The sequence below is a fragment of the Arvicanthis niloticus genome, chromosome 17, assembly GCF_011762505.2.
Source record: "Arvicanthis niloticus isolate mArvNil1 chromosome 17, mArvNil1.pat.X, whole genome shotgun sequence".
In the NCBI taxonomy this organism is placed as follows: domain Eukaryota; kingdom Metazoa; phylum Chordata; class Mammalia; order Rodentia; family Muridae; genus Arvicanthis; species Arvicanthis niloticus.
In genome coordinates this window covers 54,319,341-54,337,583 of record NC_047674.1, presented here as the reverse complement: position 1 = coordinate 54,337,583, position 18,243 = coordinate 54,319,341, and the positions used below count along the sequence as shown (strand labels likewise).

The 18,243-nt window shown below is 43.0% G+C and overlaps 2 protein-coding genes across 3 annotated transcripts in view; one reads left to right on the top strand and one right to left on the bottom strand.

Annotated features, from left to right (window-relative positions):
• Positions 1-9,511, bottom strand: part of Xpo5 (exportin 5) — a 47,773-nt gene extending 38,262 nt beyond the window's left edge. Inside the window, exons 1-5 of the mRNA XM_034521169.2 lie at positions 9,245-9,511; positions 7,518-7,639; positions 6,153-6,225; positions 3,748-3,885; positions 3,399-3,581 (exon numbers count right to left, since the gene is read on the bottom strand). Of these exons, the coding sequence (XP_034377060.1) occupies positions 3,399-3,581; positions 3,748-3,885; positions 6,153-6,225; positions 7,518-7,639; positions 9,245-9,349 (621 nt within the window). The 5' untranslated portion in view covers positions 9,350-9,511. The remainder of the gene's footprint in view (positions 1-3,398; positions 3,582-3,747; positions 3,886-6,152; positions 6,226-7,517; positions 7,640-9,244) is intronic.
• A 33-nt stretch (positions 9,512-9,544) lies between these two features.
• Polh (DNA polymerase eta) overlaps positions 9,545-18,243 on the top strand; it is a 32,147-nt gene continuing 23,448 nt past the window's right edge. The window contains exons 1-4 of one of the 2 annotated variants that reach the window (XR_013104704.1): positions 9,545-9,905; positions 12,781-12,923; positions 13,564-13,698; positions 14,711-14,925. Coding sequence is in view for 1 of the 2 variants with exons in the window: in XM_034522031.1 (XP_034377922.1) it covers positions 12,787-12,923; positions 13,564-13,698; positions 14,711-14,925 (487 nt within the window). In the remaining variant the exon portion in view is untranslated. The remainder of the gene's footprint in view (positions 9,906-12,780; positions 12,924-13,563; positions 13,699-14,710; positions 14,926-18,243) is intronic. The other variant, XM_034522031.1, reaches the window with a different exon arrangement.

Genomic DNA, 18,243 nt, shown 5'->3' with positions numbered 1-18,243 from the left:
ATCTAGGACATAACAGAGGAAGGGGTTTGGGATAAGGTGCCACCAAGCATGGTGGTCCACATCTTTAATCCCAGAAGACAAAGCCAAACAGATGTCTGAGTTCAAGGCTGGCCTGGGACAAGGCAGGTTCTAGGTAAAGAAAAGCTTAAATCCAGGCATGGTGGTACACACCGTTAATCCCAGCATCATAGGAGACAGAGCCATGCAGATCTCTTGAGTTCAAAGTCAATCTACAAAGCAAGTTCCAGGAAGGCTGAGCTTAGGCAGAGAGGGAGTCGGAAAACAGAAAGCTGGTAATAGAATAAGGGGATGGGGGTAGCATGTTCTAGCACCAGCAAGCAGTAGAACACAGCCGCTTTGGCCATGTGGCTCTGGTTTTATAATGAAAAATAGAAGGGACTACTGGGACAATTGATACTGGTTAGCTGGAGCTAGAAATTAGTGGTGATGAAGAAGAGAACAGTATTGCTGAGGTGCAATCTTCTGGGAAGTATTTTCTGAAGGCACAAAGAAGCTGTGTTCCAGAGATTAGCCAAGGTTGTACCTCATGCTGCAGCTGGACTTGGTAATGGGTCAGAGTTACTCGGGTGGTACTGGGTTTGAAGGCATGAAGGGGTCATGAAGAGCAGCTGAGGCTTGATACTGAGATGCCATAGAAGGTCACTGGTGAAGGTGCAGCCTCAGTTGTAGTTAATGGCCCAGGACTGAAGGGCTCATGCAAAGGATTGGAGGTTTGGCACCATGAAGAGAGACTATAAGCAGCAGAATGGATCAAGCTAAGCTTAGAGTGCTTCAGAGGGCAGAGCAGGAAAAGTGACACCAGCCCTTTGGAGGGGCCCTGATCATGTGTACATTTCTGACATTGAAATAAGAAGCTATAACACTGAAGTTGCCTTGGAGATGCCAAGTTGTTTGAGATACCAAAGCCATGGACTATCTGCTGAGGAAAGCTGCTAACAGGGACTGGAAACACCCCAGGAAAAAGATGACAAAGATGAAAAGAAATGGAGATTTGAAAACTGCTTTGACATCAGCCATAGAGATGGAGAGTCTGGAGTTTGCCCAGCTGGTTTCCTGTTTTGCTTTGGGAATTACAGTTTGGATGGATCTCAGAAGAGAAAACTAATTGCCACAGTTGTCCTGTGACCTCCACGCGTGTGCCATGGCACAAGTGCCCTACCTCATGAAATGAGTTTGAAATAAGTTTCTGAAAACAAATTGAGGAGCATTAAAAAGATTCATTATTGGGGCTGGAGAGACAGCTCACTAGTTAAGAGAACTGCTGCTCTTCCTGAGGTCCTGGTTCAATTGCCAGTAACCACATGGCAGCTCATAATTATCTGTAAATCCAGTTCCAAGGCTTCTGACAGCCTTACACAGACACCAATGAAACATAAAATAAAAACAAGTTACATATTAGAAAAATACTGTGGTTGGCTGGTTTCCATCTTTTGTGTTCCAGGGAATTAAACATGATTCTTCTGCTCTAGGCCTCCCTAGTAGATGGACTATGGCCATGTGCTGCCATACCTGCCTCGTTTGATACTTGGAGAAAACATAGGGTTCTTGCATTTTAGGCAAGCACTCTACCAACTGAGTTACATCCCAGTGTATCTTGAGATGGTCTCATTCCCAGGCTGGCCTTGAACTCTAGATTCTCCTGCCTCAGACTCCTTACAGGAATGCATTACAACAACCATACACAGGGATGCAAATAAATACTTTCTTTCCTTTTTTTTTTTTTAAATAGTAATTTTAAACATATGGGTATTTTGCCTGCATGTGTGTATCTAAATACCACAGGCATGCCTGGTTCCTTCAGAGGCTAGAAGGTAGTGTAAAAATCCCTCTAAGAACAGAACACCATGCACTGCTTAGTGATGATTAATACACACTGTAACAGACCTATTGCAAAGGAACAGGACCAAAAAAAACCACCGAGATTTATCAGGACATTACCCTGACCTATCAAAAATCTACAAGTTTGCTCTTCTTGTTGTTATTTAATTAATTTGTATGGGGATTTTGCCAGCATGTATATTTGTGTACCAAATGCGTGTCTAGTTCTTGATGAGCCCAGAAGATGGTATCAGAGCCAGAGCCTCTGGCACTAGATTTACAGATGGCTGTGAGATGCCATGTGGGTGCTAGGAATCAAACCCAGGTGTTTGGTAAGAGCAGAGAGTGCTCTTAGCTACTGAGCCACTTCCACTTAAGAGTTTTAAGAACATGTATTAACTTGCAGTTTTATGTTTCTGTTAGTTTTTGAAGACAAAGTCTCACTGTGTAGCCCTAGCTAACTTACCTCACTAGAATAGCAGGCTAGTTTGGTTTTTTTTTTTTTTTTTTTTTTTTTTTTTTTTTTTGGTTTTTTGAGACAGGGTTTCTCTGTGTAAGCCTGGCTGTCCTAGAACTCACTCTGTAGACCAGGCTGGCCTTGAACTCAGAAATCTGCCTGCCTCTGCCTCCCAAGTGCTGGGATCAAAGTGCATGGTGTTCTGTTCTTAGAGGGATTTTTACACTACCTTCTAGCCTCTGAAGGAACCAGGCATGCCTGTGGTACTTAGATACACACATGTAGGCAAAATACCTATATGTTTAAAATCACTATTTAAAAAAAAAAAAAAGGAAAGAAGGTATTTATTTGTATCCCTCTGTATGGTTGTTGTAATGCATTCCTGCATTACAACTAACTCGGAGATGGGCCTGCTTGGCTCCCTGTGCTGGGAATAAGGGAGTATCCCACCACACCTGCCTTTTATGCTGCTTTAAAAGAATGTTCTTATTTTGGGAGAAATTTACATGAAAACTCACTGATCTGAATATCTGAGAACACAGGTCTAGTTTCTCTCCTGTCACTTCCTCTAAATCTTTTTTTTTTTTTTTTTTTTTTTTTTTTTTGGTTTTTTGAGACAGGGTTTCTCTGTGTAAGCCTGGCTGTCCTGGAACTCACTCTGTAGACCAGGCTGGCCTTGAACTCAGAAATCCGCCTGCCTCTGCCTCCCAAGTGCTGGGATCAAAGGCATGCACCACATTCCCCGGCTAAATCTTGTTCTTAAAATGGCTGTTTCTTCTGCTGAACCAGGCACCACTCCCCATGGAAGGCATTTTCATAATAACAAAACAATAAACAAACAAACAAACAAAAAAACCCACCCCTCCCCAACAAAACACACTCAGATCTAAGACAGGACATTTGCTGTACCCGGTGGTCTGTAATCCCAGCTACTCAGGAGGCTGCATGGACAGCAGTCCATGCCTGCTTGGATACTGAGTAGGGTCAACTTAGAGACCTTCACTCAGTGTGCTGAAGGTTTAGCTTCACTGCAATGCTTGCTTAGCAGAGAAGCAGCTGTGGGGACAGGGAAGATGGGATGTTGTAGGGCAGGAATTCATACCATTTGCTGGTACTTGTTTACATTTTCCTGAAGCGTATTGAGTAGAAAATTCAAGATTCTTTCCATGCTCTGCGTTAATGTTTGCTGAATATCCCTTCTTCTTTGAGTGGGGAGTGTCTGAAAGGTCACTACATCCTCGGCCAGTCGCAAAAGGATGAACATCACTAATTCCCTCTGCGTTTCCTAGGCCAACAGAAAGGATAGTCAAACAAAAGCACTGGATTGCATTTGATTATCTACATGCCAACAGATGACCTGCTACTGATAAAACCACAAACACGACTACAAAGGAAACCCTTCAGTCTGCTCTAACATAAGTGCATGCAGCCAGCACATATGTTCTCCATACCCCTTGCCTGGACAGAGTGTCCAACTCCATGAGCATGTCAGGCCAGTGCTGCGGCCACTCTCGTTTGATCATCTCCACCACAATTCTAGACAGAACATCTTTAATGTGATTCTCCTCCTCCAAAATATTCAGTGTTCCCTGAAAAAGAATGAGATCATGAAGACTGTAAGACTGCATCTCTAGGCATGAAAACTGCAGTGTAAAGACACAGACAGAACACTTGCACTTGGAATGTAGCACAGCTGGCACATACTTGCTGGGGCCTAGGGTCTGAGTCCCAACAGGACATCAACTGATTGTGGTGGGACACACCTGTAACCCATCCACAGGAAGTGGAGAGAGGTGCATTAGAAGATCAAGTCCTCCTCTGAGCCAGTGAGATGGCTCAACAGGTTCAAAGTGCTTGCTATGTAAGCCTGGTGACCTGAGCTCAACTCCTGGAAACCCACGATAGAAGGAGAGACAGACCTCTGAAAGGTGGCTGTAACCTTCTGTGACTGTCCCATGTCTGTGCTTGAGTGTGTACACAGAGTGAAAAACGAGTAAGTGCCATTCTCTGCTCCATACCAAGTTTGAGGCCAGCCTGAGCTACATGCAACCTTGCCTCAAACACAGGAGGTCATGGGGGTGTAGGAGATGGCTCAGTAAGTAAAGGCACCGGGGGCCAAGGCTGACCACCTCAGTTCCATCCCCAGGACCCAGATGGTTAAGGAGAGAACTGATTCTCTCAGTGTCCTCTGATCTCACAATACACACCGAGCACCCACCACACCCAACCCTCTTCATCAACAGAAGCACACACTGATCATCAGGCCTCCTTTGAACCTAAACCAGTTCTCCATGTCTGTGTCACCTGGCCTACATTCTCACTACTCACCGTTCCCACAGCTAATAAATAGCTGTCACAGAGCCAAAAAAACATTGCCGCTCTTATTCACAAACTGAAGAGACTTTCATATCATCTCATAGTTCTGAAGGCCAAGGTGGAATACAGAAAAAAGGGAGTCACTGGTGATACATTAGGAGGGCACTGAGGAGAGCTAGAGCTAAAGTCCCAGGAGCTCTAACAGCAAGAGGAAGACACACTATCACTGTCTTCCAAGAATTTAAACATTAAAACTGATGAGTAATCAGTCAATCTTCTTTTGACTAGTAAGTTACAAGTCTTAGTTAGCTAAACTAATCCATAAGTTGGTAAAGCCTCTCTTTCCCATTAAAAGTAGCACAAGGCCAGATTGTTAGCGCTTGCCTGTAATTCTGCACCTAGCAGTGTCAGAAATTCAAGTTTATTTTCAGCTACACAGCAAGGCTGAAGCTACTCTGTGCTTCGTTTGACCTTATCTCCAAAAGCAGCCCCACTAAATATTCAGCAATCTCCTTCCATGCCCTTTGTTATGAAAGAAAAGACAAGACAGGCACGGTGGCTGATGTCTGCAATTCCAGCATGCAGGAGGCTGAGGCAGGAGATCTGCTTTCTAGTAGAGGACAGATGAGTCACACAATGAAGTCCTGTTTCAAGAAAAGGAAAGACTGGTGGCCCGGCATGGTGGAGCATACCTTGAATCTCTGAAGGATGATAGTTTGAGACCACCTAGACTACATAGTGAACCAGATGAGGTCTGGTCAGTTGCTATGTACTGTAATGCTAAATACTGGCCCCCAAGGTCTGGTTACCCCAGGAACGAGGAAATCCTCACATACACCAAGATGCTATCTAACCTTGCTCCTTAACTTAAAACCATTGGTTGAATAAAGATGCCTATAGCCCATAGCTGGGCAGGAGAGGTAGGCAGTTCTGGTTCCTGGACTTGGGGTCTGAGGCAGAGACCATGAAGGAAGAGGGAAGGCAGAGAGAAGATGCCGTGGGGCAGGCAAATCATGAAAATGTGACCACCAGGGCTGGCCAATTGGAGTAAGAGCTGCCCACATGGAACGCGGCAAGTTCTAACTCAGGGTTATTGACGGAAGTAGATACTAATAGCTTAGAGGGGAGACATCTGCCTGGCTCTAGTGCATTAAAGGGTTATCATAAACATAAAGGCTGTGTGTCTTTTACCTGGCAAGTAAATGACCAAAGATAGGGTGGAAATCCCCGATTAATATCTAAGAATCTTATTTATTTTTAGGCAGGGTCTCTCTGTGTAGCCTTCACTGTCCTAGCACTCACTCTGTAGACCAGGCTGGCCTCAAACTCATCAGGATCTGCCCACCTCTGCCTCCTAGGTGCTGGGATAAGAGGTGTATGACACATCTGGCTGGATCTAAGAATCTTCTTCATTCATTTCCTGAGCACCTTTAGTCTCTTCTGGTCTCAGCTTAATGTTCCCTAGTCTGACCTATGCAGAAGTCATGATTTTTTACACAGTTGTCTAGGAATACAAGTCTCCCAATAACCCTTTGCTCACATTTGCAATCAGCTCCATGACACTGTTCTTCAGATAGACCTTCTCCAATCGAGACATGCTGTTCCATCGAAACCTAACCACCAAAACAGAAAACCAACGAAACCATGTCAGAAGTCTTTTCTTCATAAGACAATATCTGTGTTTCCTGCTTTACATTATGTTAGAAGTTTCATTAAGAAATTCTACTTTTGGCCAGGTGTGGTGGCACTCACTTTTATCCTAGCACTCTGGAGACAGAGACAGTCAACTCTCTGAGTTCAGGGCCAGCTGGGCTACATGGTAAATTCCAGGACAGCCAAGGCTACATTGAGACTCTGTCTCAAAAAAACAAACTGAACCAAACCAAACCAACCAAACCAAACCAGAAACAAAAAAAAAAAAAAAAACTTAAAAAAAAATTATATTTCTGAGGATGGAGAGATGTCTCAGTGGTTAGGAAGACCTGAGTTGGGCTCCCAGCACCCATGTTGGGCAGCACAGAAACACCTATAATACCTGTGCATTTGCATTCACAAGCACATACCCACACAAGCGCATATTAATGAAATATAATAAAATCTTTAAAAGATTCTTGGCTCCAGAAAGATGGCTCAGTGTTTAAGAGCACTTGCTGCTCTTGCAAAGGACCTGAGTTTGGCAGTTAATCACACTTGTAACTCCAATTCCAAGGAATCCAACACCTTCTTCTGGCCTCTGTAGGAACCAGGTACATACATGACGCGCATATATATATATATATATATATATATATATATATATATATGTTATATGATATATATATTATATATGCAGGCAAAGCACTTATACACATAAATAAATAGTCTATTTAAAAATTCTACTTCTGATTTTATAGTCTTCAGAGACTGGACAAAAAAGTCCACATTAAACTAGAACAGGAATGACAGAAAAATTCTTGAGAAGATATATATATATATACATTTGTGTATTACTTAGCATTTATATGGGATTTATGTCCCAAATCAGCATTTCTCCATCTAGTCATCTACAATAATATAGTTGCTTTTCAAAAACAAACAAAAAAGTTTTTCTGTTTCTTTTTAAACTTTGGTTTCTTGAGACAAAGTTTCACTCTGAACTATGTAGCCTAGGCTGAACTTGTGGCAATCTTCCGGCTTCAGTCCCTGGAGCTAAGCATTATAAACGGGATTCACCATGCCTGGCTTGTTGAATACTTAATATGTGTAACACATTTTACAGATGACTTAACTGAAGAAAGAATAAACATCCTGAGTTCTGCCCACATATTAGTGATCATTCTGTTCATTTCTAGTCACTGGGGTCATGAAAGGGTTAAAGAGCTGTTCTCTTTAACAAGCTCCAGTGGCAGTGCTAAGAGTTCCTTACTTGACAACATGTTCCAGGATCTGAAGGCCAAAATGTCTGACGATGGCAATTTGTGTTTTTTCAGCCAACTTCAAGCCACATGGGACACAGATAGGGCACTTTTCTTTAAACTCTTCACAAAACTGAAAGAAGAAATGTTAATATTTCCATGGGGAGGCATAAGAGAAGGGAGACTAAAAATCCTAAGGAAAGTCCAACTGTAGCTGACTGTGTGTGCTACTGGGGACTGAACCTTTCATGTGCAAGGCGAGCATGATCCCACTACACTATATTCTCAGCTTTCTCCCCTTGGTGTATGTGTGCAGTGCTTTCATGCATGTGCTCACGGATGATATAGCTGCACATTCGAATGGAAGCTGGAAATTGCAGGTGAATGTCTTTCTCTCTGTGTCGTTTTGAGAACCTGGAATTCACGATTTGCCTAGACTGGCTGGTGAGCAAACTCAGGGATTTGTTCATCTCTTCCTCCCTACACCTGGATTATGGTGAACAGACATAATTACAAGCACTTCACTCTCTATGCTATCTCCCAACGCTGTTCTGGTTACTTTTTTTGAGAGAGGGTCTTACTAAGTTGCTCAGTTAGGTGTTTAACGTTTGAATCCCCTGCCTTAGTCTCCCCAGTAACAGGGATTACCTACTGTCCTTTTAGCTGTATTTTTAGGATGTGAAAAATGTGGATTAGTAATACTGACACTCTCCATTTTGATATTAGTCATGTTAATACTAAAAATAAACTGGATCTAAAAGAGTAAAAAAAATGATAGAGATATACACATACAAGTGGAATGTCAATACCTAGAATCAGCTTTAAAAACTACGGGTGCCAGGAAGAGACAGTGAACAAGCAAATCTGTGTATCACCTGAGTTTAGGTCACAGGCCTATTCAGAATCACTGTGGTGGTCTATTTCTGTGCCTATGTAAAATTCTACACAATAAAAAACAAAGAGAACAGAGTTGTTTAATTCTAAACCCTGCGCCACATACATCTATGTTTGTGCTCGGTCTAATGGAGCAGCTCTGTTGCAGGTATTAGCGTTCCCAAATAGCAAAACCTAAGCTAGACTCTGGGGCAGAAAGCACCCGGGACGCAAGAAAACTACTTCCAGGAAACCAAAGTGCCCCTGTGCAAATGCAAAGCCAGCGGTAAAGCTTATCTTCGCGCAAAAATAGCCGAAGAGTATCTCACAGCTATAAACATGGAAGGAGCGTTACAAATCAGACCAGAGAGGCCCAAGACTCGAAAAGAGATAGAGGTATGTCAGGACGTAAGAAAATGGACACTCGGGAATCTAGAATCAGCACAAGTCCGGAGTGATCAGCAGGGAAGAATGAGGGTGGCATAGGGGCAGGAATTTGCACGTGCGCTCCCGGAACACCGGGGAACGTGGGATTTGCCCCGGCATCAGAGTCGGCGCAACCTGCCGTGGTGGAGACCGCGGTGTGGTCTAGTTTAAAGAAGTGAGGAGCGGGCGGGAGGGCCACTGAGAAATGGCTAAGGAATGTGCAACAGTTAAGGATCCCTGCGTGCGATGCAAAGGCAAGCGCGCAAGCAAGACTCAAGTGGGAGGAGGTGAGGGCCGCGACCAGAAGCCACCCTCCCCACAGGGAGTGGGAGGTTCAAAGGCCGCAGAGGCGGGAGACGAACTGAGTTTGGAGAGGCCATGAGGGAAGCCTGGGATAGGGATCTCGGGGCAAGGCCCAGGCCGCCAGGACCCCAGCTACCTTGAGGGCTTCCAGCCGGTAGCGCTGGGTAGAGCTGGGGTCCATCATGACCGTCACCGCTTTCACTAGCTCCTCGCACAGCGCGTTCACTTGCTCCATCTCCATGGCTAGAGCCGGGAACACCACCGGCGTCCGGGGAGCACGAGGTACGCACGGTTCCCCTGGCGGGACCACACGTTGATACCGGGCCGCGACGGGCTGGGGGTGGGGAAACGGGAGGAGGAGCGTGAGTACCAGAGGTTGGAGCTGGGAAGAACCCAGCCCCGCGCATGCGCCGGATCCGCCACTGCGCATGCGCGCGCGGAAGTGGCGGCTCAGTGTGACGGCCGCGCCTGGCTGGGCGGGGCTGGGGGCGGAAGTTCTGCGGTGCGCAGGCGCGTCAACCGTCTCTCTCAGCGCGCGCGGTGCTGAACTCCAAATTTCCCCCCGGGCTTGCTGTGGGGCGCAAACCCTCAGGCTGCGAGGGCTGTTTGCTCGCGGGATCCTAGGGATACCTACTGGGTTCTCTGTCATCACAGGCAGTAAGTCTCTCTCGGAATCCACTGACCTGCTCCTGGGAAGGCGACGACATCGTCTAGACGCTGCCTTTTTCCTTCCCGTGGACTCAGCCCGGAGCCCGCAGCGTCGCTCTTGGCAGCTTTGACAGCTGTCCGTCGCCTTGGTAAGAAGGTTCAGACGCGGCTCGGGATCGCCGCTTCGGACTGCTTTTAAAGTAGCCTTGGCTGTCTGCTTTACTTGGAGTGACTGGGCCGAAATGAAAACGAGCTTACTGGGAGAGAAGGCCTTGAGATTGTCTCTAAGGAGAGTTTTCTTGTAGAAAGAATTTTTCCTGTAACTTTTAAACCTTCCTCTTCACCCGTACATATTTTCTCGTGCGTGTTTACTACACGACCGACTCCAAACGTGTTTTGTAGCGAATAGGATGAACTGAGATGTTTGCAAACGCATCCCACTTTACCTGGGAGGATGAGGCAGGAGGATTGCTTCCAGTTTGAGGCCAGACTGAGCTACGATGTGAGACCCAGCCTCACAAAATAAAACCAAAAGGGAGAAAAGCCAAACCCAAATTACATAGTCCTTTCCGTTTTGGCATTGTGTTGATTTTTTTTCGCCAATACATGAAAGTACAAAAGGAACACATAAAAAGCTTAAAGGCTTCATTATCTCTCATCCCACATATATTTCCACTTAGTAAATTGTTGCCCTTAAATCACAGCTTCGCTTCTAGTTTTACCTCTAATATTTATATCGAATATGGTACTTACCCTGTGTTGATTGTGACAATCCATTTGCCATTTTCTGGCTTTATGTTCCAGTATTACAGAAAAGCCACTACAGAGCAAAGGGATGCATGACTTAAGTGTAAAAGGTTTTTAAACTTATGATCACTTTGTTTTAAGTGGGGGATAGATTAATACCTTGAACATTCAATGTTTTCTTAATTATTTGCTTTCTTTACAGTAATATTGCAGCTCTGTAGTAGTAGTTGGTTGGCACTGTTCATTTGAAAAATAACTGTTTAAAGATACAGTTGGGTGCTAGCTCACTCATCTGTATAAGCTGTTTCTTGTATTTAAATCATGAATTTCCTGTGTTTCTGTAAAAAGCATATTTGTGCTAGGCCTTTGGTATGCAAAGCTACTGAATATTGGATTTGTCTTGAGAACCTTTAAAAACCACGACTGTGGTGGCATGTACCTGTAATCTCAGCATTTTGTGGGAGGAGTTCATCCATGGCTACAGAGCAAGTTTTGAGGCCAATTTGGGCTACATGACATTCAGAACCATTCTTCAAAACAAAAAAAGAGATTACACAAATAGAAAATGACTGAACATCACAAAGTAGTCCTCACAGGTATTGATAGTTGCATCATTATTGAAAATTTTCAGAGAAACAGGGTATTTACATAGTATTAGATTATCCTCTTCATTTATGTGTGTCTGTGTTTTCTGCTCACTTTCTATGTAACCCAGGCTGGCCTTGAACTTCAAACCTTTCTGTCTTAGCCTCTTGAGTGCTAAGACTTAAGAAGTGTGCCACCATGTGCTATATCCAAATGTTTCTAAAAAGTATTTCAAGATTTAAAATTTGCATAAGAACAGTTGTGGTGGCACACACCTTTAGCACCAGTACTCAGGAGGCAGTTTGGACCTCTGTGAGATTGAAGCCAGCCTGCTCTGCAGAGTGAGTTATGGGATAGCTAAAGCTACTCAGTGAGACCCTGTCTCACCAACACCCCCAATTCTTCATGAATGCCATGATATTATATATATTTGTTGTCTTTCCAAGTTCACAGAAGATTGATTCCAACATGCCCTCTGGTTTAGACCTATTTATGCCATTATATACATAGGCATGCACACAGAGGCACTTGCTGAGGTTCAAAGTTGTGGTCTTGAGAATGCTAGGAAAGAGCTCTAACATTAAGAAACACTCCCCCAAATACTTCAAATTATAACACCTAGGACTGTGTGAATAGATACCCTGTATCTTTTGGAGAATGATGGGAAATGTCCATATGCATTCATTGCATATAGTTTGTTTTCCTGAATATTCTCAATCTGAGGTTGATTGATATAGACCACTTTTTCTTTTCCCTAAATTTATGTTTGAGATCTGTTAATCAATTAGAATACTCTTTGGTCCTCTCCCTATAGTGATGTACATCGTGGGTGTTTTGATCTCTGGTTTTAATTTTCATTTTTCCATGATAAATGATGCTGAGTCAGTTGTTAGGCACTGTGAAAGTTTGAGTGACCACAACCCCCATAGGCTTGTATGTCTGAATGCTTGGTCCTTAGTGGAACTGCTTGGAAAGAATTAGAAGAATGGCTTTGTTGGAAAATTTGTGTCACTGGGAGTGGGATTCTAAGGTTTCAGAATCTCACCCCAAGGCCCAGTTTGTTCTCTCTGCCTTTGGATCAAGATATAAAGCTCTCACCTACTGCTCCTGTGCTATGCCTGTCTTCCTCCATGATGATCATAGACTAGCCCTCTAGAACTGTAAGCAAGCCCCCAGTTAAAGGCTTTCTGTTGCCTTGGTCGTGATGTCCCTTCACAGCAACAGAGTAGCAACTAAGACAGGCAACTTTTGGCTATATGTGTATCTTTTATGAAATGTCTTTTTCTTAGAATGAATAGCCAGATGTGATGATGTACGCTTGTAATCCCACCACTTGGGAGGTAAGGCAGGAGGATCAAGTAGAGTTTGAGCCAAGTAGAACTATACTTAAAGCTTTAAGTATTTATCACCTTCATAAAATTATACTAGCTTATTTTTATGTTAACAGTAGAGGAAAATAACCTTCATTCTTAATAGTTTCCACATTCCTATTGTTGTGGCTCATCAATTAAAATGTAGAAATATGGTAGTTATTGTTTTGAGACGGTCTTACTATGTAAAACTGAAAGGTCTGCCTGCCTCTGCCTCCTGAGTGCTGAGATCAAAGATGTATACTACCATTCCTCATAGAAATACAATGGAGTGCTTTTGTGTTTTAGATTAAGTATTTTTCTGTTTGTAAATGTCTTCCAGAAACAAATGGCTCCTGGACAGGATCGAGTGGTTGCTCTTGTAGATATGGATTGTTTTTTTGTACAAGTGGAACAGCGGCAAAATCCTCATTTGAGGAATAAACCTTGTGCAGTTGTACAGTACAAATCATGGAAAGGTGGTGGGTATGTATCATGATCGTGTCATGACTGGGGTGTGTGCGCGCATGCGCGGCACATTTGGGGAAGTCAGAGGTTAATATTGAGGGTCTTCCTCAATTGCTCTCTCCTTTGTTTTGAGAGTCTATCATTGAACCTGAAGCTCACTGATTCAGTGAGGCTGTCAGGCCAGCAATCTCCCTTCCCAGACATAAAGGCATATACGATTGCACCTAGCTTTTTCTGTGGATCCTGGGGAATCCAAACTCAAATCTGTTTGTTTGTATAGGAAGTACTTTAGGGATTGAGCCATCTTTCCAGCCCCTCCTAGTATTTTAAAGTATTTTTATGTGTATGAGTATTTTGTCCACATGTCTGTACCACCTGCACACAGTACCCACAGAGACTAAAAGAGTGTATCAGATCCCCCTGGGACTGATAGTCTGGGACTGTAACTCTGGGAGTTACAGAGGGTTGTAGGCCACTCAGGTAAAAAGAGCAACCAATGCTCTTAACCCTGGGCCCCACTAGTGTTTTAATCTATGGACACTCAATAGTTCTGTTCTAGGATTTGTTTTTGAGATTTCTGAACTGCTATGTCTGGGATTGAATAATAGCATTATGTAACATTTTTGGCTTTGTTTCCTTTTCTCCCCTCTAACTTTAGAATTATTGCAGTCAGCTACGAAGCTCGTGCATTTGGTGTCACTAGAAACATGTGGGCAGATGATGCTAAGAAGTTATGTCCAGATCTTCTCCTGGCACAAGTTCGTGAGTCCCGTGGGAAAGCCAACCTCACCAAGTAAGCAAAAAGCATTACAAAAGAACATAGAGGAGGAGTTAGAAAATGTTTCCTGGATACGGAGTGTGGCTCAGGGGTAGTGATTGCCTAGCATCCACATCCATGAGATCCTAGGTTTAATACTAAGGAATACACTTAAAAATATATATATATATATATATATATATATATATATATATATATATATATATATATATATATATAAAACCTAGGATACCTGCCCAGGAGTAGCACTGCCCTCAGTGAACTGTGCCTTCCCATAGCAAACATTAATTTTAAAAAATGCCTCACAGACTTGCCACAAGCCAGTCAGATGAAGGAATTTTCGTATTCGACATTTTCTCTTCCCAGATGACCCTAGCTTGTGTCAAGTTAACAAAAGACTATCCCATGTCTTAAATAGATCTGTGATGACATATTCCCCTGAAGCCCATCTTCCCAGATGTATCACCACATTCTAGGCACTTGTCTTTATGATGTGAATGGTAGTATATTCAGAGTGATTGGCTTATATTATCTAAACACTATTGACTAAAATTGAAGTCCATAGTCAGTCGGTTAGTTGCTGTCATAAGAAAGATCTGGTATGATGAATGTCATGTTCTCTGTAAGTTGTAGTTGTTTGAAGATAGACTCTGAAGCAAAAAAATTGTTGTTGTGTATAACTAGGAAAGAGATAAGCGGACAGAGAATGTTTCAGAATGCTAGGCATTTCTTTCCTTTTTTAGAGAGGTCCTTATCACAAAGGTCTCTATGATCAGGGTCTGGATGCTTTTTAAACTTAGTATAATGCTGACATTGCATGAAAAGGCTTTCCTAGGACTCACTCTTTTCCTTGTTTCTATTGCTTTCCTATCCATTGTTACCTTCAGTTGTGTAATTATTACATCTCTATTAAGCCAGCTGTTACTTGCTTATGGATATTCTTGTTCATTATGGAAAGAAGAACATGGGGTTGACAGCCACATGCTTGTATCCACTTATTGCCTGTATGTGTGATCCTTATGCTTAGGTACCGGGAAGCTAGCGTTGAAGTGATGGAGATAATGTCTCATTTTGCTGTGATTGAACGTGCCAGCATCGATGAGGCTTATATAGATTTGACCAGTGCTGTGCAAGAAAGACTTCAAAAGTTACAAGGTCAGCCTATCTCTGCAGACTTGCTGCCAAGCACTTACATTGAAGGGTTGCCCCGAGGCCCTACGATAGAAGAGACTGTTCAGAAAGGTACTTGTATAGCATCACATTACTTTTGCTTCCTGCTTTTAGAACCTACTTTTCGTGGTTAAGCTGATTCTTTTTAGAATGATTGAAAGGAAACTTAAATTACAAACTGTATGTATTGTGAGAAGATATATAAAAACTTATTTTTCTGGGTATTTGCATAATGAAAAACTGTAAAATGTTTATGATAGTTAATATCTCTTTAGATATATAGTTGGGGCAGTTTTTTATCAATGGAAAGTAGAAGACTGAATAATTCCTTTGTCTGTAGGTTGATTTAATTATTGTCATTTAGTTTCTTGATTTCTTTAATAATAAGCAGAATGAGCTTTCCATTTTTTACTTATTTTTATGTGTTTTGTCTATATATGTCTTTGCACCACAGGTGTACAGTGCGGGAGGAGGCCAGAAGAGGGTATTGGATCCTGTGCAGTTGGCTTTACTGATAGTTATTGATAGTTGTGAGCTGCTATGTAGGTGTTGGGAATTGAACCTGAGTCCTCTGGAAGAGGAGACAGTGCTCTTAACTGCTGAGCCATTTCTCTAACATCAGAATAATCTTTTAAAATGGAGGCCTTAGGAATAGAGAGTTGACTAAATTTTCCCCTCAAGGGTCTTTCTTTTCTTCTTTTTATTAATTTATTTACTTTACATAGCAATTGAAGCTTCCTCGCCCTTCTTTCTGCATTGTATAGGCTGGCTTCAAATTGTCTAACCTTCTCCCCTAGCCATTGGAATTACTAGGATTACAGGCTTGTGCTACCACATAGATGTGAGGCATTTATTTTGTTTTGCACTGGAGACAAACCCAGGGCCTCCAATATACTAGCAAGTGCTTATCCTCTGAGTACATCTTTAAACCAAGTGGGAAGAGTTTGAGGTGGCCTGTGATAATGTTCTGTAGGTGTCTTTTCTATTGCTATGCAGGTACCATGACCAAGGCAACTTACAGAAGAAAGAGTGGGCTGATAGTTTCAGTGGATGAGTCCATGACTATCAGGAGGAACAAGGCAGCAGGCAGGCAGTCATCGCGCTGGAGCAGTAGCTGAGAGCTACATGCTAGACAACAGCCACAAGGAAGAGAGGCCTAACAAGGAATGTCCTGGGCAAGGGCTTTGAAACCTCAGATTGTACCCCAAGGACACATCTCCTAATTCTCCATGAACACCAAAACTTGCACCAACTGGGGGCCATGTTTTCAAATATATGAGCTTATGGGGGACATTCTCATTCAAACCCCATAGCAAGTAAAGGCACTTAGTGCCTGATGTGCTTACTGACGGACCATAGATTGCTGAGTTCAATCCCTGCACTGTGGAAGGGAAGAACGGACTCCTACACACTGTTCTTTGACCTCCATGTATGTGCATTGGTGCATACTCCTCCCCTGATCTCTAAAATTGTATGTATTTTTAAATTTTATTTTTATCTTATACTTATTGGTGTATTGCCTACATGTATGTCAGAAGCCCTGGGACTGGAGTTTCAGATAGGTATGAGCTGCCATGTGGGTGCTGGGAATTGAACCAGGGTCCTCCGGTAGAGTGGCCAGTGCTCCCAGTTGGAAGCCAAGTTCTCCAGCTCCACAAGTAATTTTTCAAAGACTTAAGGTAGTTTAAGTAAGAAAATGTGGGATGAAGCAGGGGGAGTTGAAGTAATACAAGAAATCATTTTGAAATGGGCTCTGCTGGCTGACTACACAGTAGAAAATAAAAGAAAAAAGTCAATGTTAGTTAAACTCTAAGCTTTTATTAAAAACAGAGCATTGGGAGAGGGAGCCTTTGAGAAAGAAGCTATGCTTGATTTTAGTTATGTTTAGTTTGAATTTTATAGGAGTTATTCTGTCAGGAGGCGGCAGTGAAGATGGGTGATAGAGTGAGCTTAGAGTCAGAGAGAGAGAGAGAGAGAGAGAGAGAGAGAGAGAGAGAGAGAGAGAGAGAGAGATTTGCATGTAGTCAGCGAGTCAGGCAGACCATAGGATGACTAGTTTACCAAGGGGGAGACAGAGAGGGGAGAAAGTGTTGTTCACGTGTGGTGGGGTCTGGTAGACGACATGGCAGCTCTGGAGAGACGCAGCAGTCATTGAAGGGTTCAAGGGTTTCCTTCTGCATGCTCATCTGAGCCATCTTCTCTGTGGTGTTTGGACTTTGACTTTTCGGAGTATCTTTTCTTGCCCTATACCTGTCTCATTACTGCATCTTTAAACCAACATGTTTGTATTTCCTGTGCATCCATTTCCTTTGCTGTGTAGTCACGGTTTATTCTATTTCACAACTGTGCATATGTGAATGGTCATTAAGTTCACTACCATGAATCGTCCTAAACGGTGCTGTAAAGATGGTTTTGGTTGGATTTAAACTACTCATATGGAATCCTTCTCTAAAATAATGTAAATATTTGTTTAAGTGAAAGTTGAAGCTGCATAAATTATGAATGGTTATTCTGGGTTTTATTTTTGTTTTTGAGACAGAGCTTGATAGCCAGACCAAGCTGGCCTTGAACTTTCAGTGATCTTACTGCCTCCACGCTGTGAATGTGATGGTTATAGTCTTGCGCTGCCTTCCCCAGCCATTCTGAATGTTTCCTAAGGAAGGGGAAGCTTACGGAGCCAGCTGGTCGGTGTGGCGTCGCATGCCTTTTATCCCAGCACTGGGGAGGCAGAGGCAGGCAGAGCTACACAAAGAAACCCTGTCTCGGGGCCGGGCTGCGGTGGTGCACGCCTTTAATCCCAGCACTTGGGAGGCAGAGGCAGGCGGATTTCTGAGTTTGAGGCCAGCCTGGTCTACAGAGTGAGTTCCAGGACAGCCAGGACTACACAGAGAAACCCTGTCTCGGAAAAAACAAAACAAAACAAAAACAAAACAAAACAAAAAAAACAAAAAACAAAAAAAAAACCCGTCACAAAAAGCAACAGTAAAAAGAGGAAATGTAAGGAAGGAAATTTGAGGGAACATACTTAAGTCTCTGTTGATGGGCTGCTGGAATACGTATCTGGCATGTGAGTCATGGGTTCCAGCCTCAGTGCTGCAGAAATCAGTCATCATTATTCATGAATAATAATTAACAGAAAACATTTTCACAGAAGCTGAAAGTCAGGTTGCTGGAATTGGTATGTGTGAATGTGATTGGTCTTCTAACCCTTTTTATCCAGGGCTGGTGAAATGTTTCAGCAGTTAACAGGGCTCACTCCCTTTGGCCCACCTAGCATATGCACAAAACAAAAGAAATAAAATGTAATCATAAATAAAATGGGGCTGGAGAGATGGCTTAGTTAAAAAGCCCTAGCTGTTCTGGAGGGACCCAAATTTGGTTCCCAGCATT